Source organism: Zonotrichia leucophrys, chromosome 3 (assembly GCF_028769735.1).
Source record: "Zonotrichia leucophrys gambelii isolate GWCS_2022_RI chromosome 3, RI_Zleu_2.0, whole genome shotgun sequence".
In the NCBI taxonomy this organism is placed as follows: Eukaryota; Metazoa; Chordata; class Aves; order Passeriformes; family Passerellidae; genus Zonotrichia; species Zonotrichia leucophrys.
In genome coordinates this window covers 64534539-64560917 of record NC_088172.1, presented here as the reverse complement: position 1 = coordinate 64560917, position 26379 = coordinate 64534539, and the positions used below count along the sequence as shown (strand labels likewise).

At 41.5% G+C, this 26379-nt stretch overlaps 1 protein-coding gene across 1 annotated transcript in view; it reads left to right on the top strand.

Moving 5' to 3' along the window:
* Positions 1–26379, top strand: part of PGBD5 (piggyBac transposable element derived 5) — a 67561-nt gene that overhangs the window by 26551 nt on the left and 14631 nt on the right. Inside the window, exons 3-5 of the mRNA XM_064708547.1 lie at positions 7447–7581; positions 18572–18752; positions 25566–25763. Of these exons, the coding sequence (XP_064564617.1) occupies positions 7447–7581; positions 18572–18752; positions 25566–25763 (514 nt within the window). The remainder of the gene's footprint in view (positions 1–7446; positions 7582–18571; positions 18753–25565; positions 25764–26379) is intronic.

The window sequence follows — 26379 nt, the reverse complement described above, 5'->3', positions numbered from 1 at the left end:
GTAACACTGCTGCTTCCTCATGACTGGAAAGGGAGACAGGTGAAAATCTTTTCATAGTCATCATAATCTATTTAAACTTCATTCAGTACAAATTATTTTGAAGCTGTTGCTACTGATTGTGTTCAGAAATCCAGAAAGAAAACGGCATAAGCATGAAATATGTTACTGTTTGATATAACTTTTCAATCAATTCTCTAATTCCAGAACATAAATATTTCACTTAAGCATTTGGAAAGGGTATTGTATCCACAGTCCTCTTATTTTTCCTCTTTCCCTTCTGAAGCATCCCATTTTTGTGCACTGCACAAAATTAATGAAGGCATAGATGCTGCACATCCATTGAAGTGTGCCTAAAATAAATGGCGAGTGATTACAGTTTATTTTATGGACAATAAAAATCATACCTATATAACCCATGAGAGCACAGCTGCCTAAAAAGCTGTTAAGGTAGAGAAGGGAGGAGGGAAGAGTGTTCTTACTAAGCTATGCAAGGTATGTTTCCATTAAGACAAAACAGGCTATGAGAAACATGGAATTGTTGGGACTGAGCTCCCTTAAAGATATGAAATCTGATCCTTCTGGCTGCTAACTTCAGTGGGCAGAAGATAAAGGCTTCAGAAACTGATCACTGTGCCTAATGCAAATGCTTAGAATGGTGTGCTGTGGCACACACTGTGAGTGCAATTCCATTAAAGGATAAGATTTTATTTGCATGTATATCCTTTCTCCCATTCCCCATCCCGAGTAAGGCTTGAGAACTGAATTGATAAAATCACAGCACCCTGTTTGCAGTGGCAAAACATCTAAATCTTCGCAAGCAAAACATTTTATTACCGTGAGCTTGGTAAGGAGATGCTACTTAAAAATAATAAGGGGGAAGAAGTAGAGACAGCCCAATTTTCTTCCTCCCTCCTCCACTTCTCTGCTCCTTTGTCAGTGTTTACGTCAGCGATTTCTATGCAGCATGTTTCAGTGATATTGAGTGGAACAAAAAGCACTAAAATACAGCTTCAAAAATAACCCTGTGAGAAAGAATAAGGTTTTGAATCTGTTGTTAAAAATACCCTAGTGTACCTCCAGTAGGCTTCTGGGGGATGTTCCAGGCCTCCTTCTGAAGGGAGCTTTGTGCGTGACATCATCCTGGGTGCCATCAATCAGGGCAGCACACTACTTGTCTCAAGAGATGAGGACCCCATCTGCTCAAAGCAGCAGGAAAGACCTCTCCCTGCAAATTGTCTTGAATGCAGACATCAAACCCAGAATGCCCAGTGAGAAATACCAGAAATAATTAAAAATAATAAGACAGATGCAAAGAAACAAATGGAAAGATGAGGGGAAAGAACCACTTAGATGGGCTTTTGGAATTTCTGCCTCTGAAAGCCAGTTGAAAAGGGGGGCCCAGGTTTCTGTGATCAGTGACACCTGAAATCCCAAGTTCAGAATGGATTTGTTGCTTAAGGTACATCTGTATCTTAAACATGAGACTTGTGGTACCTGGGTGGCTTGCTGCTGACCCACAAGCTTTATGCTACCTTCTTGTAAGTGGCATCAAGCAGCTAAATCCCAGCTCCTGTTGAATGCAGCAGGGCTGTTTGGGCTTAGGGGTAGGCTTGTTACTGACTTTTTCCTCTGTGAGTATGGACTCACAGAGCACAGATTAGGAAGATGCCATGTTTAACTCACCCCTATGGACAGAGCAGGAACAATCTGCATCCATCAGGCAGTACAACGTCTGCCTTCACACTTATTTCTTCTATAGATTTGATCTTTTATTTTTTGAGAGCTAGAAAAGATTCTTCAAGTGGAACTTATGTCAGAAAATACTTAGGGTTTTTTTTTTTCTTGTCTGTGACCCCTTCCCCCACCCAAATGTGCCTGTAAAAATAACACCACAGTTGCTATGAAAGGAAACAGGGAGAAAGAACTATGCCAGCGTACCAAAACAAAGAAGACAATCTAGTGAATTATAATTATTTTGCTAAATATACTGAGCAAACAAAAGGAAATAATTACTCTCCAGCTTATGAAGGAATTGAAAGTCCAGAACATTTTAATTGTGCATCAGCAGTGCTAGCTGTAGTTTCTGAAGTTTAAAAAATAGTGTTCTGACCTAGACTGGTAAAACAAATGACAAGAACATTCTCTGCATCTTATCCCTCCTCAGCATCATCTGTATAAATAAACACTACCTCTACCTAAGCAACAAGAGGTGGTGATTTGGGTCTGTTCTTTGGGGCAGCATTATTTCTTTGCTACTGAGCTTTGTAGCTGTGCTACTGTCTGCAAGCCTGAAGGCAGGGAGGATGCCCTGCCTGCGCTTGGGAGGTATAGAGCAACAAATTCAAGGGTACTCACCTGCCAAGGATATACACTGAATTCCAGAAACCAGAGGAGTTCAGGGAAAATAACATCACTGCTCAAATATCCTTCTGTGCCTGCTGAGTGTTTATATGCTCATCAGCAGGATATGGCTAGACAGGATTGCTGTCTCTGGCTGCCCCTGACTGGTGTGGGAGAGGTCGGGAGCATAACTCCAGGCTCTCTCTGCTTCCCTCTCCCTCTAAAGTACCTTCTCTTTGATGTTTTGGAACCAAACAGTTTTGCATCTGCCCAGTGGAATATCACCTGGGAACAGTCACCAGCAGGAGTGAATCCCTGGCAAAAAGAGAGATGTAAGTCCAACCTCCTGCTCCAAGGGCATGGTGCTCAACTTTGGCCAATTACTGGGCAGCTTCTTTGTGTTTCACTCTTGATGGTATCATAGGGTACAGCTAAGCAGTTTTTATATAGCTCTTCCAAACTAGCTCACAGCTTTAGATGACAGCCTCTTTGAAAACACAGAGGGGCAAAACCAGGCTGGTCAACCTGCTTTTTTGTCCTCATGCTTATATGTTCATTTGATGTTGGGTATTTCCAAATTATAAGACCTTGCTTGTGCTGTACCTCTATATTTCAGATTTCTTGTTCTCAAAATGATTCTTTAGGAGTTGAGGGTGCTGATCCCAAATGGGAATCATTCTGTCTTAGAGCTTCTGTGAGAGTGACACAAATACATAAATATACAGAGAATGCTGGCCAAATATAAGACAAGTAGGAGCAGGAGAAAGACAGACAGAGGAGCAATGGGAATGTTGAGTTGCAAGGTAAATTTCTGATGTCCTGTAGCTCTTGGCCAGTTGATCCTTTCGTGATGCCAGATTTTAGGGAAAGTTTGGCAGCAGAAAATGATGAAACTTCATTGCTATTTTTAAATTACCTAATGGTAATGGAGTGCTGTAAGAACTGACTTTTTGTTTCTTAAGAGGACTGATTGATGACTGAACAAATGGGCAGAGGAGCATGGAATCATGGCTCCACTGGAAGTCAGAGTTAACCTTTGAATGATGGCAGAAAGGAGCTGTAAAATGTGGAAAGGCCAAGCAGGACTTAAAAAATGAGAATAGAAAGAATCTGTCTGATATACTGGAGAAGAACTATGATAGAGAAATAAAGAAAAGTGATGTGGTCAGTGTGAGTGACTAGGAAAATGGCTTTCCAACAGCAGTCTGTAGAAGAAGATTGCGTTATGTTGAATAAAAGTAAAACTGTTGCAGGACGATTGAGGGATTTGGATGTAAACTTGTCTGGTTGGGTGGGTTGTTACTCTAAAATGAGTGCCATTTTAGAGCTCTTACTCAGAAATCATGGAAAATGCAGGCATTGCCTGGCTGAGGAAATTTTGCAAGTAGGAGGTAAAGGCTGACATTCAGATTCACCAGCCAGTGATATCTGCAGCAGGAGGAGAGGGACGGCTGCAATGACCAAAAAAGGAAATACTGAGGGGTTCTTAAGGGAAGGGAGATGCTCTCAAATGCAGCATAATGGAATCAGAACTGGCAGCTAGATATGCAAGCAGAGATGTCAGACACCAGCAAGAGAATTTAGATTAGACAGGAGGAGCTTTGGAGCAGAGAGGCAGAAGCACAAGCCATCCTTGCAGAAGGAATGACTGACTGTACATCCAGACACGGTTACCAAGGGGCCTCTGCAGCTGGATGGTACCCACCAAAAGCCAGAGACAAGGCAAGCTGAGGCAGCTTCTCCAGGAGACAGGCTGAAGAGACGCCTGTGTTGTGGATGGCCATGGAGCTCAGGGGGAGATGTTTCCCGGATATGTTGCTTCATTACCTAAGTATATGGAGTCCAGGAGTTCCAAGTACAACAGACTTAGTGGTTCTGGGCTTTGTCTACAAGCCTGTTTGGACTCTGTGAGAGAGGATGGGTGGAATTTTGGTGTGGAAGAGCATTGGAAATGGTCTAAAATGGAGAAGAAAGCAAGGCACTCCTGACAGTGGCTGTTTTGTTCTGTGAGTGAAAGATATTTGGAGATGGAGTAATTGATGGAGTCCCATCTTGGAATCTTGCCTTTGCAACTGCAACACTTGGAGTGCAAATACAGATTGGGGGGGAAAACAAAGAGTGAAGGTTTGGCAGGTAGATCTATCAGGGATAAGGATTACTATAAGAAAAAGGAAAGGAAAAAGGAAAGGAAAGGAGAAAGGAAAGCAAAGTGATATCAGTGGGGGAGCAAAACAACTAGATGAAAAGCTTCTGAGACCTGAAGAGAACTAGGAATTTGAGAGAAGAAAATGGGGATGATTTCTATGAAGAAATCCACAAACTATCTTGCATTATAGGAAGTCAGAATAGGAAGAGGGGAGCACTTGGGGAGTGAGAAAAAGATGTTGAAGAGGCGGCCAGGAATACGTGTAGGAGTAAATAAGCCTGAAAGTAGATTTTTATCAAGGAAGATGAGAAGCAGGAAGGAATATGCCATGGGGGCAGTAAGCTCACTCCTGTAAAAGGATGTATTGCAGCAACAGCAAGAATGGGGAATAGAGAGGGAGCAAATATAACTTTGCTTGGGGATTTGCCAAATAGATGGATTTGAGATTACAGGAAAAGCAGGGAGACTGAGAATAGAGGAGGGTGAACAAACTAATAGGATGAGCCAGTAGCAACAGGGCCAACTTTTGTCCTAAAAACACCATGTCAGTGCCAAGGGCAGGCACAGCTCATACAGTGCCTTGCTTCCAAAGTTCTTTACAGCTGTTGAAACAGTGGTTGCATGTGGAGTGGGTGTCCCCCACTCTCTGAAGGAAGCTCCAGGGTTTTCAGTTCATTTTCTTGCCTGTCCACATTTTGTCTTTGCAGCAACAGCAAATCTTTCCTGAGTCTGTTCACATTTTTATTCCCTCTTCACAAAAGTTGAGTTGGAACTTACAGAGAAATTACTTAAATTCAGTACAGAGGAACCAAAGAGGGAAGGCAGGGGTGGGCAGGAAGAAAAGGAAGATGGAGAGAAGTTTTAAAAAATTCAGATTTGCTTTCTAGATGTAAGGCTGACAGGCCTTACTGTGTCACAGAAGGCAGAAAGAGTATGAAGGGTAAACAGGATGCAGTCGAGCTGCTGCAAGGAGAGTTGATGCTGTGGTGCAGAGGGAAAGAAGCTAATGACAGAGGATAGAAGATGTCCTAAGGTGATGCTTATACAGCCTTTTCTTTCTGCTGCTCTCCATCCTACAGCAGGGGAGATTATAATAGTGGAACCACACCACTCAATGGGATCTAGCAGGTAAGAGAGCCTTTCCAGAAGTTGAGAAATTCTTAACCATGTATCTGACCCTATCCCAAGGATGTGCCCCTTCCCTCTGCACTTGAGAAGCAGAAAGGCAAAAGCAAATGAGGGAAAGTTTAAAGTTTGCAAAATGCTGTTCAGAATCCTCTGAGGCAGAAGTGGGAAATGCCCCAGGAGGCCTTTAGATAGGGAGGGCTGTGTTCTGTGTGGACCTTGAGAGAGGAAGATTTGGCTTCAGTGGGGAAACAGGGCAGCTGCAGCTGGAAGAACAAATAGCTTTGTGTGCAGCTCTGCTTGCTCACATCTGCATTTTGGTGTATAATTTGAACATTTTGCAAGAGTGCTTTCAGATGGTCTTGTGAATGTTTCATGAGTTGTTGCAAAGTGGAGTGCGTATAAATGACAGTGTGCAGCCATCGCTGCGTGGGGAGGGCACGAGTGCCTATTTTGGGCTGACAGAGTGATGTTCAGCAAACATCTTGTGTTCAGGAGGCAAGCAGCTGCTCATCTCTGGTGCTTAACTGCTCACCCACCACATCTCTCCTACAAGTGTCACTCCTAGGTTTAATGTGGCTTTGTTCTCATTTCCGCCACGGACTGCACGGATGTGCACTAAAGCAGCACACATGCAGGTGTGGAAAGGCTTTGTCTGAGGGTGGGGGCCTCTGCATGCCTGTGTCTGAGCCTGTCTCCTGGAGGGATGGTCACTGGAAAACAACAGACTCCTTTAAATTATAACCCTCTGACTATTTTGCATGTCTTTACAAGGGTATGAGTTATGGCCTGCTGGGACTGCTTTCCCCACATGTACAAGGAGAGGAGCCTGCAGTGACTTGCTCTGATTTAGATGTATGTGGCTGAATTTGGCCAGCATTCATCAGCTGAGACCTTTCAACAGTTTGCAAGTCTTTGTACTTTCACAAGTGGCTTGCTAAACAGCTTGCACATTGTGCACTCAGGTGTGTGTACGTTATGCACAGCTGCCCATGAGCTCTGGGGAGCTACTGGTACTTTGCTATAGGTGAGTTCCACAGTGTGATACCTAGCAGTAGCACACTTCAGTTTTGCTGCTAAATTAATGGAGAGAAGTGTAACAAAACTGTTTAAGAAACAGGGAACCACTTACATCATCTGAATGCAGAATGCAGAAAGTGCTTCGTTTTCACAGGTCTTCATTACTTGCTCCAGTCTGTCTAAGCTTTTCTACTCCTGCCTCTGGTGGTTTATCCTTGCCTCCTTTTGACAATTTTTTCAGCTTCTGAGGCAAAAGAAACTTCCCTAAAGCTGCTGCTAGGAAAAATATTTTCTGTCTCTTCACCACCTCCTCAAGTGGCAGCAGAAAGCATCTTTTTCTCCCTTAACTTCTCTCTCTCTTTATTATGTCTTTTCTTTTGCTATAACCAAGGAATGTACTTAACAAAAAATTGTAGAGGATGGTTGGGTAGAAGATATTCTGCCAAACAGTATGAAGCTTATGAAGAAGCATGGAGGAGGATGCTGCTAAAAATCCACTCTCCCTGCCCCATCCCCTGCATCATTTTGGAGGGATGTTGAATTGTAGCAGATAGGAAGAAGTGAGAGCTGTGCCTTGCAATGTTTGCAAATTCTTTGTAGAGCAGCTATCCATAATGGGGTGTGCTTGGCCAGGCTTTGGTTTTTGTTGGATGGTAGCATCAAACAAAAATGGGTTTGATTCTCTGTTTGGGGTGATGCACACAAGCACATTGCAAGGGTTATATTTCCTTGAAAGCAATTAAAGCACCTTTTTTTTTTTTAGCAATCATGTATTCTTCCATTTCTTTCCCTGCCTCTTTTCTTGCCACTTGCAGGTACTGCATGAGCCCCTGATAGATGAGGATCCTGTTTTCATTGCAACCTGTACAGAGAGGGAGCTGCGCAAGAGGAAAAAGAGGAAATTCAGTCTTTGGGTTCGGCAGTGCTCATCCACTGGTTTCATCTGCCAGGTAGGTTTTACCTCTTCAAATGTCTTCATTCAGTTCCAGCAGGGCCTTAAATGCACTGCAGGACCAAAGGTAACAGTCACTTCCCTTGGTCACCTGGCTGGGGGCTGCAGTCTGAATGCCGGAGGCCTCTGACTCCTGCGGATACGAGATGTGACGGACAATGATGACAGGTTCCTGATGCTTTGTTTGCTGTATGATTTAACTGAGAGTTTCTGTCTCTGATGCTGTCCATCTGGCTGCCAGCCTTCAGCTAATTACGTTGAAATGCAGTTAAAAGGTCTGTCTGTATATCCTAAGTTTATCTAAATGTCTAGGTACTGTGACTTATGTAATCTTGAATGAGTCAGATTTTTTCTCTATAACACTGCACCTGTGATAGCCAGCGGTGTCCAATAGACTAAAACAATATGATACCAAAATGTCAATTTTTTCTGTGAGAAACATTAGTGGGGGCCCCTATTACACATCTTTTCACACATCTACCTCTCAATCAAAGCAATAAAATCTGATGTGACTTCAAGGTGAGATGTCAGCTGGAGTGAGAGACATGTTAAAGGGTTTGTTTGTATTATTGTAAGGCATTGGGAACATCTTCTCAAATTCTCAGATTCCCCAACAGCTGATGTATTTTGAGAGCCCTTGAAAAATCTGGTCATTTATTTTGATGCTTAGAGGTGAGGGGGCAGATGTTTACCAATATTTCTTTCTCCCAAGAGCTCCTGTGAAAACGTTGCATCCCACATGTTCCGGAGTGGTGGTACAGAGGTAGGATGTGCACACTGCTTGCTAAGGCTGAATACATGTCAGAACAGGGCCTGTGGATTTGCTGCAGTTGAACATTGGTTCAGAGCAGGATTTGGCTGGTGAATCATTATGACTGTTTGAGTAGCTGTGCAGGAAAAGAGGCTCACTGGGAACACAGGTTTGCGTTTTCAGCAAGGCTGTTTGCTCTGAGAAGAAATTTAGGATCCTACCTCTTCCATCTAGGTTTTAAAGCATCTATTTTGTCTGATACAAAATAGACTCACCTTGTGAAGCATCCTTGGAAGTTTCTGCTCTCAAAGCTCTTGGAAAGTAATTTGCTATATAGAGGCAGTGTCTTTGATCTCCAAGGAGAGCTTCACCAGTCCTACATGCAGTTTATTACTGAAGTGGGCCCAGCGAGCACAAAGTCTGCTCATCTCTTGCCACACTCCCCCCAGCCAACTGCCACAAAACTAATGAGTCTTCAGACATGCCAGAGGTTTCAGATTCTGAGCCATAATTATGTTGCACCTCCTGTCCTGTCCACTGAGAGGCTAAATTAATGGAATGTCAAATTAAACAGAATGGATGCTCAGCACCACCCTAATCCTCCCACTCCCTTAATGAATTAGATGCTCATGCTTCACTTGCATCCGGATGACGTCCAGGATTATCTTACCAGCTGCCTTCTATTTTCATTCCTTGACTTGGCTGTCATTATCAACATGCTGAAATGACTGGGTGAAAGGGACCTTAGGGACCAGTGAAAAAGACTGTACCTTCATGCTAAAATGGAAAAACCTGATATGGGGAGGATGGGCAACTTCAATTATTATGTGATTGAAATGCTATGTTCATTTATGTATCACACTTACAAACAGTTTTGCAGAATCCAAAGCATTTTTGGTGGTTATTTGGTGTATTTAGAGTATTAAAACAGAGGTTTTTAGTTTTTTTTCCTGTGTTAAACAAAGGGAAAAAAATTGATCTAAACTGGAAGTAAATCCAATGCTTTTCCCTTCATGTACACACCTTTTCTTCCATCTCTTGTGAAGTTGCCATCATGAAGAAAGAACTTGTTTTCTAAAAGTTAAGGACTGACTTGTCTATCACCTGTCAAATATTGGGAAAACCTTCAAAATATACATATTCTTTGATACTGTCTGGGTGAATTCCCTCCCTCACTGCTTCCACATGATGACATTGAGGTCCTTTTATTCAAGATAAAATAAGACTACCAACACATCATAAATCAGGATAATTCAGTTTCAAAAATCTGAATAATATGTATCTGTAAAAGGTAGGCCCAAACAGAAGAAAGACTATATATGACTGGTTTTCAGGGACAGAAGGAACCTCAAGAGGTCTTTTATGCTCCTGGCCAAAAACAATGTTCTCCAATCCTGAATTAAGCCTGGTGTTAAAAAAAAAATCTGAGGAGACATCTTATTTTTCCCAGTGTTCTGCTTTTCCTATGATGAAAAAGATTGTTTGGTTTTTCCTAGTGAAAAATGGATGTGCCACATGCTGAGTTACTGTGTGAACTCTGGTTGGCAGCTCACAGGTCAGTTGTTAATATTAGGAGTTTCAGCTGCTTGTCTCCTCAAATTCCTGTTCCTGCTTGTTCTTGTGAACAAACCTTTGAATCAAATTTTTGGATATGAGTAAACACTTCTTTTTGATGGCTCATCATTTACTTTTTTAAGGAAATGGTGTTTGGTTAAAAATCTAGCCCAATAAGCCATTCATAGAACAGAAATGGCATAAAGCTCAAGTGCTGCTTGTGGACATAAGAAGGTGCATAAATAATGTTTGAATATTACACTAATTTTCTGTCTTCTGTACTCCAGATAACTTGACTGCACCCTGACAGTTAATTGTTTTAAAATGGATGCACAATTTCAGATTATATCTCTGCTTCAGAAAATCTCAAGCAGAGCATCTTGTTGCAGTGAATAGCTTTGTTGGCTGAGCATCTCTTCACGGTCAGCTGGCCAAGTGGGAACATGCAGGAAGGACACATTATTCAAACAATGGAAATATATGTGTGCTGCAGTTGGGGACACAAACAAAACCTCTCAGAGCGCTCAGAAGGGCTCCAGGAGAGCTGACTTTGGCAAAGTAGGTGGCAAAACTGCCCTGATACCGTTGCCTTTTTCATCTGCCCTTGACACTGGACATCAAGGTGGCAGCAGCTGCTGTGGGAGAGGGCTTGGGCCTTCTCATTTCTTTCTCTCTGATTCAGGGGGAACAACAAACACAGCTTGCAGGACTTCAGGTGTGCCTCTGCTCCATCTTCTCTTTGCTTTTCTTGTTTCTTTTCAGTCTATCTCCCTACATACTACTTAGCACTTCTATTTCCCTACTTGCCACTGAGACACTTTTAAAAACAATATTTTAATGTCTTGATTGCAGTTTAAATTATTGAAGTAGCTTAGAAGTCTTTCTTCCAGTATTTGCTTAGAGTATATTTAAATAGTAAGTCATGCTATTTAAATCAAAACTCCAGCTGTGTCAGTTTTTTTGTAAGTTCTTATTTCTTTCTTTTTCTCAGAAAATCTGGAACACTTGATTATAAAAATGGTTCATAAATATGATTGGTAGGACTATTTCTCATTTTAGATATAGCAATATCGCTCATCAAAAAATGATGAAGAAAATTCTCAAATTCCTTACCAGGGCTAGTTATTTTCTCCTGGTGAGACATATCATGCTCTCTGTTTGCATTCTTGTGTGGCTCTAAAGGAATGAGCATGATTATGAGTAACTATTACTAAATGATGCCTAGTCCTTGCATAGCTCCTCCTGCTCAAGAAGGTTTTCTGATCATTTTGCAGGAGAAGTAAGCACAGGATGCTGGTGAACCCCAGCACATGGAGAGCTGGCAGAACAAGGTATTCCCACAGTGCCTCATCCTGAAGCACAGACCCATCCATAGCCCAAATATAACCCTCAGACAGTCCCTGACCCAAAGAGCCATCAATTAGCAAGATGAAAGACAATACTTAGATGGTAGAGAGCACTGCAAAGGGACAGTCAGGCAATATTAATCACTCTGATAGGCAGTAATGGAATTAACTCATCAACATTATTATTTGCTTTAAAAGCTGGTATCATGGTGAGGAAAAAATTAGTTTACGGATGTGTATATCCTTTCCTGTTCACTGAGATTAATTTTATTTTCTGAGGCTATACTGGAGACTTTTCCCTTCCCACACCTCCTCCCTGCCCCTGAATATCTGGACTCTGCACTTGCTTTTATTCCCTGGCAGAAAATTCTTGCAATAATGCATTTCATTTTCACTAATATCCCTGTGAAATATGTTACTCAGATTTATGAAGCCCTTTAGGTCCTTGTGCTGGGACTGACTTTGAGTTTCCACCTTCCACTGCTTCCCATGAAGTGATGAGTCAGAACAGAGTAAGGAAAAGTACTGTGTCTCTGCATCTTGAGTCTTTCTATGGTCCTGAAGAAACAGTGATTTGCATGACAACCATGTTTAAAGAGTGAAACCTGGATCAGGGTAAAAAAAACCTGGATCACTACCTGAGAGGGTGAGAAAGGGCTCTTTCTGCAAAGAGCAGCAGTCTCAGTGAAGGGAGATGTCTGAGGTTGCTCCACAGATCAATGGCAGAGTTCTCAGTGGCAGCAAAAAAACCCCCCCCAAACAATGTCAACACCATGCTTCTATAGTATATGCTGTAGTTCATGTCAGACAGAGTAGCTACAGCCAGCTTGAATACTTCATAACCCCGTTGATTTTATAGAGTAAGAACTTCCAGAATTTACAGAAACTGAGATTGTGCCCCAAAGAATTTATAATTTCACAACACACCACATAAGTGCATTCAGTCAATGGGGTAAATAAACCTAGAGTCAGTTTTGTTTTCAAGGTCAGAGTTGCAGGAGAGTTGACCATCTGTGCACTTGTTTAATAAACTGCTCAGAAATGTTGGTGTTTCAGCCTATTTAAGTTCTGTTTAGAGATTAGTCTGAGCCCTTGTATTTCTTTAAACAGGGCCGTGATAATTCCTCTATTGCTAGAACAGTTGCATCTGGAACTACACAGATGTAGCAGCTGCTTTGAGGAGGTTCTCAAGGTCAGGCTTTGTCTGTGAGGGGATCCCAGGAAATCTGATCACCTTCCTTTGTCAGCCACTGGAAAATCCTATCTACTTTCTTCCTCTGGCTCCCACCCAGCTCTGGCTTTTTAATGCATGTGGTTCTGTAATGTCAGCATCTGAAAATCCCAGAGCTCAGTTAGAAATCAATTATCCTCTTGCTCACCAGTGTTAACTGGAAAGGTTTTTGCAGATGTGTGATGGGCCATTTAATGGGCGTTACAATCTTACTGTGTTTCTAACTGAATAGGAAACCAAACCTAAATGTGATCTAATGCAAATATCTGTCTTACATACAGTCTTAGTGTCTGTTTTCAAGTGTGAATGAAAGTTATTTTTAGTTCCTATCTGAGCTGCTTGGAGTTTATGACAATAAAACTACCTGTATGGTTGTGTCCTTTCTGCAACTATTCTCAGGGCAACTTTGCTTGGGAAGGAGACTTAAAGCACCAGAGCCCCCTGTTTTGTGAACTTAATAGGTTTGCTATAGGAATCCTCAGGTATCCCATTCCTTTGTGCTGGGTGCAATAAGCAGAACTAAAAAAAACCTCTCTGCTCTAGGAAATTCAGGATCTAAGTGCAAGAGCCTTAAGCTTCCTACAGCAAATCTCTTTAGTTCAGACACATTTTGGCTGCCCAGAGAACTCTGGAAGCAGGCTGAGTGCAGCAGTGTTTCTTGGCTAGTGCACATGGCAGAGCTCTGGGACTAACACACTGCTAGGTGCCAGTATAAACCCTACTCCTGGTGAGCCTGCATGGGCCAGGCAGCCATCAGCCTTGTGGTTCCTCCTTGGAAATGGCTGGGTCCTTGAGGTCACTGATTTGTCATCACTCGGTTTTGTCTTAAGATTTTACACCCTTTTAATGTATTTTGCTCCGTGAGCTGCTGTGTGTTATCCCCTCAACAGTTACAGCCCTTCTGATAGTTTATACTGCTCCTGCCTTGCATCACTTCTACATCTTCCCACTTACACACCTTCTCACAGCTCAGCTGTAATGTTCATGGAAGAAACTGAGCCAATGTTGTGCAATTGTGTGGCACCAGAGTGAAGCCTCAGTCATGGACTCGAGCTGGGCTGCCAGTTACACAGAGGGAGCCTGGAAAAGTAGCATTAAGAAGAAAGAGGACCCATGCATTGATTAGCAATTGCATTTTGAGGATTGCATCCTTTCTAGGAAAGGCTTTGAAGAGCAAAAGTAAAGAGCTCTGCTGAGATGGTGATGATTCCAACCAGGCAGGAGAAGGGCAGCATGGAAAGAGGCAAATGTGGGCTTGTGTGACATTGGTTGTTGGATGCTTGGCTTGACAGGGCAAGTGTGAGCAGGAATCACTACACTGACATAGTATAGGAGGAGATCAGTGGGGAAGCCTAGACCATAAAGGCTTGTCTCCATTTTCCAGCCCCATTTCCTTTTGATGCTGCAGAGAAGAGGGAAGTGGTAGAAGGCTGGCATGGCTAAAGCAAAGGGTTAGGCAAGTCATCTGAGGGCTGAAGTGGTGTCTGGATGTCAAGATACATTGCAGCAAGGCCAAAGCAAAGAAGGATGATTGCAGTAATTGGGAGTAAAGCCAGGCAGTTCTTAGATATTTGAAAGAATTGGAAATTATTTACATGGAGCTGTTAGAGAAAATGAATCTCCCTGATCTAGATGTGGCTGCCTGGGAGAGGATACAGAGAAGAATCTGCATTTGTTGATCCATGAGTTGTTGACCCATGGGTTGTCAATCTGCCATGCAGGTAACATGTTGTTGTGCCCTCAGTGACGAAGAAATCAAGGAAAGGAAAGCAAAGAACTCTAAGCCACATTGAACTTGCATTGTCAACTGTACCAGCAACTTTTTGCCAGTCTCACAAAGTTGTTTTTAGAAACTTTGAAGAATATGTGCAAGCAGAACAGATGCTTGTCACTCCACAGCACAAAGATATTAGCTGCATCCATGAGTATTAATGCAGATTGAAATAATTCTAAATAGAATGGAGAGGGGGAAAAGAAAGGGATCAAGTAAAGAGCTTTATTAGGAACACCAGGAACTAGCTGGGAACAGGTTGGGAAAATGGTATGTTTTTGCATACCCTTTAGAAAATAGCCTTTAGAGTAGCAGGAAGAGAGGCTAGAACAAATGAAAAAATCTGGGCTCAGTAAGAGCCACCACCACTGGTGCCAATATCTGCTAGACAAGAGATGTCTGGGAAGCGATCATTAAAGAAGCAGAGGGTATGAACTGCAGCAGATTTGGGATGGAACTGGAGAGGAGAATCTCCCAGCAGTGTTGGCAATGGCAACAGTTAAAGGTGAGGTTTAGGATGAGAGGGGAAGACTGACTGAGGTGGGATCTAGAAAGTAGTGCTAGGAATGCACAGTTGTGGGTGGGCTGTGAAGCCTGTAGAAAAAAGAAAGTTATTTTTTCAATAGCTATCAAGGATCGAAAAGTCATGACTACTTTACTTTTTTATCTTGCTTTTATAACTGTTATCTAAAAACATGACTTCTGTTTTGTGGTTGTTTAGGATCTGCCCTTTGTGAAATGTTTTTGCACAAAGTATCTTTCAAAATCTTCCTTCTGTTTATTACTATCTCTGCCCTTTTTTTGCTTCCAAATGTCATCTATTTCATTTGAGAATTGTACCCTGGGGTGCTTCAATTATGTATGAAGGTGGAGTATTTGGGATGTGCTATTCTCAAGTGCTTTCAATACGCCATCTGAGCTTTAAATATGAGCAAAATCACCAATATTTCAGTTTCTAGGGCATATTCTCTTAAATGTGCAGTCAAGATGTAGCTTTTGCTCCTAAGTGTTCAGTTTTTTACTCAGTTTCTGTGAGACCTTATGGATTTTCCAGAAGAAGGTAATGAAAACATACTGGAAAGTATCTGGTGCAGTAGGGCAGCCACAGATCGAGAGAAGGCACAATTGAGAGTGTCACTGTTCTGATAAACAATAGATACTTGACAAATATTCAACAAATAATTGAGGAATGAATAGAAGAAGTGCTGCATATTAAATATCTTCAGCCCATGGTCACCTCCTAAGACAGATGATGTCACTTCCATACAGTCTTTCCCAATTGCTGCTGTAGATCAAATGTATCAGGAGCCATTAGAAAAGACAGACAGAAAGAGATTTCTGCAGGTATTCCAGAAGTGCTGCTTGGGCTGTCCTGCACAGAAGTAGAGGATGTTTGCTGCCAGCAGCTCCCATCTGTTGCTGTTATCCAGCAACACTTGTTGAGCCTGTACTTCTGATGATATCTTGCTGTTGGTGCACATGGAAAGAACACAAAATTCTAATGTCCCAGGACAAACCAGAAGGTGTAGTGAATGGTCTAACAAGCATTTTGGGGGAGCAGTGTCTGACTGTGCCTATGAAGGTCTAGCAGTCAATTTCTGGAAATTGGTGCTTTTTATGCAAATTCCTGACTACTAAATAACACTTTTACTGCATTACAGAAAGGCAGAAGTGCTGTGAGCTTCAGTTGGTAGGATCCTAATGGATTGAGGTAGAATGAAATAAGTTGGATGAGGGAAAATAAAGGCCATATGGGATCCTAGGCATTGCAAAGATATTTGAAGCAATCCCTTTGCCAGTTATCTGTACACAGCCAGTGTTTCACAGCAGCCTTTATGCTTTCCAACACTGCTGCTCTCACCCATCATCCCAATAAAGCTGAGCATGATAAAGCTTTGAATGATGCTTCTCCAAAACACAAAATACTGTGCCAAGAAAAAAGGCTGGTTTTGGATAGGTAAGGAACTGCCCAAGGGGAAAATATATTTAACATTGGAGGAGGAAGAAAGGTTCAGCAGTGGGTATGGACATTGGAATAATGTGCACTGGGAAGGAGAACAGAGCAAGGGGTTGAGATTCACAGCCAGATGCAGAGAGAATTGTGCTAACAAAACCTGTGAAGTATGTAGCATCTTCATATGAAAGTAGGGGTACCTCAGTGGCCAGTTGCATGGTAGGCAGGCTCTTTGAAGGAGCTGCTTGCAGACACAAACCAGCCCACAGCAAGGGACCAGCTGGCACAGCAGCAGTGCCAGAGGACTGTCCCTTGGAGAGGCAGCACTCTACAAGGAACATGGAGCAAGCATGGAGCAAGAGAGACTCTAAGATTTACTGGGTATGGGAAGGTAAGGTAAGACACTTTTATAGACTTAGAGAGACTTCCTGCTTTATTTTCAGCTTATCTGCTAATGCAGGGTCAAAACTAATCTGTCTGCATCTTCTGTCTCCACTGCCCTGTCTGTAGATTTTGAGTGTTTGATGTGTGGTCTCTGTGCTGACATACGAGTAACCTAATCTTAGTTTTGTTGCCAATAATCACTAAATACCTTTGCTGTAAATTTGGAACAGTCTGTTCTTTGAATGCATTCCACTGGCTCTGTGGAGCCCTGATTAATAACCTAAATGACTTATCATAATTAGCTAGTCCTCAGTCTTAGAACTGGAGAAAGCACTAATTTGACAGCCATCCAAAATTAGTGGAGCAGAATCAGGGAGTCTGCAAAAATTGCTGTCTTTGTTCTCATCTGAGAGCTGTTTCTATCAATAAAAGGGGTTTTAATTTTATAATTTTTTTAGCATAAATGGTGTATTTAAGACCTTCTGTTAATATACACTCTAGTTTTTGGAATTAGTGTGCATTTGTCCTTGCACCAACTTTGTTTTCAGCATGTCAGTTCCTTCAAAATACGAATTATGTCTAATTTCCCAGAAATTTCATATGTAACACATTCTGTTGAGTTCTATTCCATGGTGCATGAATTGCTAGGGAATATTATGCAGAATACTAGTGCTGGGAGATGCACCATCTAAAAGGAGAGATGCTGTTTAATTGAATTTTGTTCTTCTCTAAGATCATTGAGGTACAAATTACTGGAAGCACTAGTGCAAACATGAGCATTTTTGTTCTCTGAGGATTGCTATGAATTTTCATTTTTAACAGTGTCTGTTGGTAAGAGAAATAATCTATACAGAAAAGTAATGATGCATGTTTTGCATGGTTGAATTCTCAAACAAATTTAACGAAGTTGTTGTGGATATATCACTCCAAAAACCAAGGCAAAATTACTTTTCCCTGCCCCTGAATACTGAACAAGTTTCAGTTTTTTCTTTGACAGGTAAAATTTTCTGTAATTCATAAAAGATTTGAGTATTTCAGAGCCAAAGTCATGAAGGCAGGCCTGGGCAAGTTTTTCTGAATTTGCATTTGTTTATTTATTTAAATATTTGCAAGTTCCACAATACTACAGTAGTATTTGAGTAACAGAGTACAGTGTTTGCTTCCTCTTATTTCGCTTTCCAGCTGGTTATTTCTGCTAGTTCTTAGAGCAAGATGAAAGTTGGATGTCTAGTTGGCTTTATTAAGTGTTGAACTTAATAAAAGGTGAAGGTTATGCTTCTAAAATACTGTCAATGAAATAAAATAGAAAGCTTAAATACTGTCAATGAAATAAAATAGAAGGCTTGTGTACAAACAAAGGGTTACACACTTTCTCCCTCTGCATGGTTCAAACTGTTTTGGTGGGTTGTTTGTAGGATCTACGTAAAGGATCTGAGTGTTAGTACTGTGCCCAAGGAGTTTGATGAAGGTGTTCTGGCTGGTTGGGTGTGCATTTTGCTCATTTATGGAGGTGCACACACACTTGTGTCACAACCTGATGGTTACTGCAAATGGGAAATAAATCTGAATGTTAATGCAGTGAAGGTAATGGGCCATTTCTTTCTGGTCATCTTACACTGGCTTTTCTTGAAACTGAAGTTCCCATGCTCTCCTTTTGCTGGCAGCAATGGAGCCTGTGCAGATTCAGTATAACATGTAATCCCAGCTATGACTGGAGTCTATTCCTGCCAAGCAAACAATCTTCAAACTGCACAACAGTGAACAGAGCCTCAGAACTGAGGTGAAGTGTGCCATATTTATCAGTAGCTGTGCCAGCTTACCAGAACCGATTTAAAAGCAACAAGCCCTTGAGAGGGACTTTAATTAGCCTTTATAACAAGTGTCTGCTGCCTTCTCAGCTTGTCTCAAGTTGAGCTGTTCAGGTGTGTTGGGAATTGCATCTAATCCCTCTAGATTCCTTATAACCTTCTCACTTTTCTTACCATTTCTCATTTAAGATTTATGTCCATCTCAAAGAAGGGAGTGGTGCTGATGGGTTGGATGCTTTGAAGAACAAACCACAGCTTCACAGCATGGTGGCCAAAAGCCTGTGTCAGAACGCCTCTGGGAAGAACTACATCATCTTCACAGGCCCAAGCATTACCAGCCTGAATCTCTTTGAAGAATTTGAGAAGCAAGGTGTGTATTGGGTGACTCATTGGGTTTTAATGGCAACAGACCTAGGGGCCTCGTGCCACTGAATAAAAAAAAAAATTCCAAAAGTCTTCACTGACATTTCAATTCCTTGTATAGATAAGTTGTTCATGTCTAAGAAAACTTCTCATTCATGAGAAGGTACTATGCAGAAGACTTCCTAAGTTACTTTTTAAATCTACCTTTTTAAATCTTCAAAATGAGGATGTAAAAACAATTTTAATAAGGTTATTTAAAGTGCTTGCTTTTGTTCTTTGACTTAGAAATGTGAGGTAAAATCTGTTATGTGACTTGGGAGGCTTTTCAAGGAATTTCCTATCTGCTCGTAATTTCTCTGTTCCTGTTGTCAGAGATGAAGGATGGGATGAATGAGATGTGCCTTAGAAGTCTTTTTTGGTTTAATGTCTGTTAAAGATGTGTTTTCTCTAGAGGATTTCATGCCTTTGCAAAAGCTCTAGAAAAGTTTGATTTTTTTCTGTTTTGGGGGATTTTTGCTAGTATCAACATACCTTGATAGGACAGATTTTAGTTTTGAAAGCATAATAAAACTCTCCATTAGCAAAAACACACTTCTCAGTGGAATGTCCATTGATAGAGCTCTCCCAAGCAAGTCTCTTGCCACTGCAAAGAACAATCCCAGGTTATTCTTTCTGTCAAATGCCCCCTCACTCTGAGAATGGAAAAGCCACTTTCCTGAAGCTGAGGACTTGTGACTCCCCTGCAATAACAGGATCCTGCACTCTTGCCAGTCAGTTCTAAGTGATTTCATATCACTCTGGTCTTGTTCTTCAGCCAGCACAGCCTTTCAGAGTGATGTGGTGCATGGAAGAGATCCTTCCCAGCAATGAGGCCGGAGGCTGCCATCATGCATCACAGCTACGAGGCTGTTTGCTGACACACCACTGCTGTCCAAGTTGGGCATTTTTGTCATTGCAGAAAATTAAACCCACACCAACCATTACATTAATGAAACATGGCCCAAAGCAGGGGGAGAGTCTGGGAATTGAGACAATATGGTAATTCTCATTTAAAATGAGAACATCAGTGAGCTGCACCAGTGCTGTAGTTTAGCACTACAGACTGTGCTGGCACTGAGGGCTGCATCTGTTGAGCTCCATGCAGAATTTAGCTCCTACATTAATTCAGGCAAGCTGGAAGCTCACTGGCTACAGTGGAATATCTGCATACCTCATAAAAGAGCCATGGTTTCCCAAATGCTGTGAACAGCCAAATGGGAATGGAGTAAAGCATATTTATAGTGCACTGGAGTTTTTCCTCTGAGCAGAGACCTGTCTTTGTTAGATGGCGTTTCTCAGCTGATTATAAGCATTACATTTTTAAGACTACCAAAACAATGATGCAAAATGTGAGTTTAAAAAAATGCAGAAGTTAACACACATACTCTTTGTACCTGAGATGAAATGTTAAGGTTTAAATGTAAAGACAGCTTGACTGAGTTCATCCTCTATGCTCAGCTAGAGAAGGATAAAGATGATCTGGCATGATCCATTTGGTCAGTAACCCTGGTGAAAAAGATACATGGCTATTAAACCATTTGAATGTTTATTACTTGCAGATAATTCAAACTGTTCACAGAGTTGAATTATTCATAGGCTTTACACTGCACAGATCATTCAAATTAATGGTTTCTAGCAGGTAACAAATTCAGTAATGTCTTTTAAAAACATGTAATTTTGACTTACTATCTGATCAAATATGCTAATGCAACGCTGAGATTTCATTTTGGTTCATGATTTGTTATATAGCTTCATGAGACTTTATCATCTCTGACAGCTGCTTCCAAAATTAAATTTCACATCTAGTACACACTATCACCTTCCTAGGGCTGCAGCTATGAGGTGGGTAGGGGGTGGACACCGAGAGAGCAGGTTTATTGACTTTGCAATGTAGCATGGCACTCCTGCATAAGGAAGATCATGGGGAGAAAAATGTTTCTGTTTAATAAGGCAGTGGGATTTTCTGCATTTGCCATGAGCTGCTAGGGGCTAGCAAAGAGGTTTTGCCAGGGAATGTTGAGCTGGAAGGACTGTGAGACATTGGGAGAGGTGAGATGCTTGAGATGTCAAGCTGTGGTGAAGTCAGTAAGAGCCTTGGAGGAGATGGTGTTTATTGACTCTGCAGCAGAGCAGATTGTGTACTGCCAGCACCTGCTGGGATCCTGCTGCATTAGCAGCACGTTTGGGGAGAGGCAAGCAAAGAAGCCTGGACTGGACAGAGAGATCTCTCCTCATCTACACAGAGTCTCCTTCAGCAATGAAGTCTGTGTTGGGGTTTTTTGGTGTGTGACTCCTTTTTGGTGTATGACTTCAACTAAACCTGAACAGAGCGACACGATGACCAGAAAATATCACAAGAGCCTGTTGAAAAGTATCTATGCTCAGGTGCTCATGACAGTTCAAGACCCTTTCTTAAACTGATAAATTTACTTTTTTTGTACAAGAAGATTCCATTTCTGGGCTAGAGCAGAACCAGTGGTAGAAAGATCCCATTGAGAGCCAAAACCAAAAAGAAATTGGTATTGATCTTAACTGTGTCGCCACATTTCTCTTCACAGAGAAAGGCATGGCACAATTCTTCCTAAGAATATTTCTGGGTTTCACATTCTCTGAACCTCTGAGAAAGGAAAAACAATTCTTATCTTATTTTCTATGCTGTGTTTGTGCAAAAGTAGAATGTAATATGGAGATTGTTTACCCAAAGTGATGGTGTTTTGTTTCCTTGGCCTGTCAGGGCCAAGAGTGTGTTTGTCAGGACTGTTGGCTGACAGTCAGGAGATTCTGTGCAGTTGGAGTGCAGTGGAGTGCTTGGCAGATTCAGTTTAGATATAATGTAATATAATGTAATATAATGTAATATAATGTAATATAGTGTAGAATAATATAGTATAATAAAGTAATTAGTTATCCTTCTGATAAGATGGAGTCCTCCTCGTCATTCCTCCCTGCCACAGGGCTTGTCCTGTTTTGATATAACTGCTTTATTTTGTTTGGGGGTTTTGTGACTATGAACAGAGAAATAGGGAAATATTTAAATAAGTTCATGCTTGGAAGTTATAAACTTTCTGGGAACATGAAAATTTTAAGGCAGCTTAAGGTAATTCTGGAAAATTTGGAAAGTCACCCACTGAAACTCTATTAGTTCCTTTCAAAATTCTTGGTGGAGAGGACTTGGGGTCTTGGTAAGCAGCATGCTGAACCTGAGTCAGTAGCATGCCCTGGCAGCCAAGCTGGTCAGCACTGTCCCATGCTGTGTTAACAGGAGTGTAGCCTGTCGATCAAGGGAGGTGATTATTGCCTCCTACAGCTTTAGACAACATGCCTCCAGTGCAAGAATACTCTGTGTACAAGTATACTCTGCTGTGGAGAGGGAACTGTTCTTGTTCAGGTTGACAAGAGGCTTTGGGGGGATGCAACAGCAGCAGCCTTATGCTACCCAATCATGAGAATGGAGCTGGCTCTTTACAGTGCTGCATTGTGGAAGGACAAAAAATAACAGATTTAGGCTGAAAAAAAGATGATCAGACTAGATGCAGGATTTTTCCTGAGGGCAGTGAAGCAGGATGCCCAGACAGGTTGTGCAGTCTCTGTCCTTGGAAGTTTCCAAGCCCAGACAAGATAAAGCCCTGAATGGCACTGTCTGGCCTCAGAGCTCACCTGTCTCTGTCAGGGGGTGGGACTAGAGACCTCCTGAGTTGTTTTTCAGCCTGAACTATTCTTTCATCCATAGGATCCTGTGATCCTATAAAAAAATTTTTGTAAAATCTTAACTATCATTCACTTTTCCAAGCCCACACATGTATTATTGTTAAAGACAATAATTCTCTCTCTTTATTGAGAGCCTGTGGTGTAGCACCTTCACCGTACCACAGGAGACAATAGTGTGCCTTGTAATATAAAGGGATGTCAGTGAACATAATTCTAAGACCTACGTGAAGATACCAAGAACTGAGAAAACTTCAGAAAATAAGATAGCACTTTGATCTTTTTCAAAATCAAAACCCTGAATAGACCTTTTTTTTTCAGGGGACATACAAAGAATTTCTTTCACTGGCCTCTGAATAGAACTGGAAACCTGCTCTGAAATGCCCCAGATTCTCTGTTCTGTGAGCAGACAGAGCAGCTGTCACTGCTATTTGCTGTGGCATTCATTTATAGTCACATCCCTTGTTCCCTCTCTAAGCATTAGAATTGTCCTTTATAGAGGACAAAACCTCCTAAGCTCTGTGTTCCATGCTTCCCTTAAACATATGATCCCTGAAAGTCTCTTCTGCATGTTCTGAACCAGGAGGAGCAGCTGTGTCTGTTCTGCAGAAGGGCTGGTGTTGGCAGAGCTGCAAGAACTGCCAGCCTGGTTGGCCATGGCATTCCCACAAGGGTTGCAGGATCCTGCAGCTCCAGCACATAGACTTAAACAAATTCACCTCTGCTCCCCACAGCAGTCCTACCCTGGTTTCCCAGCTCTGACTTGACCCAGTGTTGCATGCAGAATAAATGATTGCAGAATGTGTATTTTTGCCTGAATTAGCTTGAGCCTGATGGCCTTTGTGAACTGTACTAGTGAAGATGTGGTGAAATAGGCTTCAGCACAAGCTCTCTGGAGGCTGGAGACTCTGGGAATGAGTTTTGGGTGACTATACCACACTTCCTCTTCTTTGCTAAACTACCTTAGGTGTATTCATTTATATTGCACCTACAGTTTAAGAAGACCAGAGAACAAACTGTTTCCACTGACTCTTGTGTGTGCAGAAAACACCTGTTGTGATTCTGATTTAATTACAGACAAAAACTTCATTGAGCCAGATGGGTGTAATTTTTATTGCTTCTATTGCTATAGTAACTGGGTGATTTTAAAAACCTCTACAGTAGATTAAGGGTTTCATCCATGATGAGAGATGCTAGTAAATCTGCAGAAGTGCTGCACTTTTCTGGGCTGTACAGCAGGAAGGCTACACGATGTGTTCCTTAGAGAGAAAACGCTTCCCATTATTCTACAAGAGGAGTGGAACACCTGCTGGAAGTTTCCTGCAGGCTTATTGCTACAATACAAGGAAAAGCTACAACTAATTATTATGGGATCTCAAAGATGGCTGTTGCTATTTTGAAGCTTTAGCACAATAATGTACTTACTACCTTGGTTTTATTCCATTGCAGCCTCCTGGAAAAAGTATCACATTTCAATGAATAATAAACTCTGGGCAGCTAAGGAAATTCTTTGCAGGTTTGTTTGTTATCAAAGCAGGAAGATCTTATTGTCTAGAATAAAGCTTTATAAATGTTTGCTATGTTAATGGCATAGTCTGCAGGTACATGACTATACTGTTTGGGTACCTCTTAGCAACAGAAGAAATTTTTATAAAGAAAAATAAAAATTCAGCTTTCCACTGGAGGTGCGGTTCCCTTTATAATGATTGTAAGCCTGTTGTCATCAGGCTTTTCTCATTTTCTTTTATGGAAGGAACTTACAGATTTCCAGGGACTGATTAATTCATTAGAAATAACTGATGGAGTGCAGGTTTCTCCCTTGAGAATGAAGTTTTCCCATTGCTGTGTTAGTTGACCTTTTCTTATGAGTGCCTTAAATTTCTGATGGAAGAGCTGTAGCTCTTTGTAGATCTGCCCTCAGCAACTGGACCAATGCATGAGTAGATGCAATTAATTTATTAGTATTCCTGTAGTGTCTGTGAGCTGTTGAGGGCATGTTCAGCATGCCAATCACTATAGGTGAGGACAAAGGCTGCACCTGCACTCAAGAGCTTAGGTGCTCCCAGAAAGACAGAGGCAGAAGAGCCACATAAATGGAAATCCAGGAGCAGAGGTAACATGTTTATGGAAACATAAGAACAGAGGTAACATATTTAGGGGAAGCCAGACATGGCATTCTGACTTTGTATTTTCACTGTAAGGATATAATGCAAAATTCAGCAGGATGAAAAATTTGATCAAGCAGACTTAGCTGACAGATGAGCTTTAAACCACCACAAGATGTGCACAGATGTCACCTGCTTCCATGCCCACTGCTTTTTTCTACTCAAATGGGTTAACACAAAGCTGAGGAGACCATGGAAATTTCCATCCAAGATTTCTTTGAGTCAGGGAGCAATTTGATGAAGAAGATCTGCTTCTCTTGGACTAACAGAAACAGGCTGTTACTATTTCACAGCCTAATGAAAAATTCAAGCATTGTTATTAATGTTGTTTTCAAACCTTGTTTGTGCCCGCCTGGCTGCATTGAGATGCATTTTGTTGTGTTAGATTTTATTCATTGCCTCTCACATATGAAAAAGCCAGGAAGCTGAGACAACAGACTGTGTCTCCTACAAGAGCCTCTGGTGTCTTTGCAGGACAAGATCAGCTCTTGCTTTAGTGCCCTAAAATCAGTTTTCACTGAAATTTCCATCTTCTCCATCCTTCTGGCATATGCATTTTTTTAAATCAACCATTGGTTTCTGTGGTTTCCAGCTGCTTAAGCAGGATTTCCTTAGCAAAGCAGATGATGCAGGTGCGAGGAGTATCGAGCTAAAAATCAAGATCGTGGCAGCACAGTGAAGCAGTAGATTATTGTGACTAAAAGCATCATAGGAGATCAGGCTTTCTGCACTTGTCTGTAGGACACAAATCTTTGGTATTACAGAAGAAAACCAATTGGCTGACATATATGTTGGACTAGAAGGTTGTAGGGGAAGTTCTTTAAGAGATCTTTCAGGCTTGCTCTGCTGGTTTTGCTCTCTAAGTCCATGCAATGGCTTTACTAATAGGGAATGTGTTTGTTCACATGCAGAGATTTACTGCTGTGGGTTGCTGAGCACCAGGAAGAGTGACTGCACAGGCCTACCTCCATCCATGCTGAACAATTCTGCAACTCCACAGTCCAGAGGACAGTACAGAATAAGAATGAAGGGAAACATGTCATTGATTTGCTGGTACAATAAAGGGCACTTTCGTTTTCTGACCAACGCCTATTCCCCAGTTCAACAAGGTAAGCAATATTCCTCTTCTCATCTCAAAAGTGCATATGCTTTATGTCACAAGCCAAAGGAAGTCACTGAGATTGATAATAACCCTGAACAAAGAGCTTGATTGTAACTGATCATACATCCTAGATAAACAGTAGCTGTAGTGATTGCTTCCCTTTTGTATCTTCATACAGCTGTTCTTTCTTTCCCATACAAAGGTTAAAAAGCCTACTGCTAATGCAGCATCCTTGCCTGAGCTGGTAGAGGCACTTTCCTTTCAGGTTTTAAGATTATATCTTTGCTGATGGTCAGAGAAAGGAAGATGATTACTGCATAAGACAATATTAGTTCCATTTGCAAAGCATCTTGTAGGATTGCTACAAGAGAAAAATTAATAAATGTCATGATGTACTTTGAACTCCAAGCAGATCCTACAATTAATTTTTCTTATCTAGTAAAAACTTAATCACAAACAAGTATCTTTTTTGGCAGAAGTAGATATGATTAAGGTTTCCTGCTGTATGTTAAACTGATTTTGGCAGTTGATGAAAAGAAACCGAAACAGATAATTTGGATAGTTTGAATAATTACAGAGAGCTTCTTACTACTGAAATATTTTCCTTTTTGAAAGTATAAGAT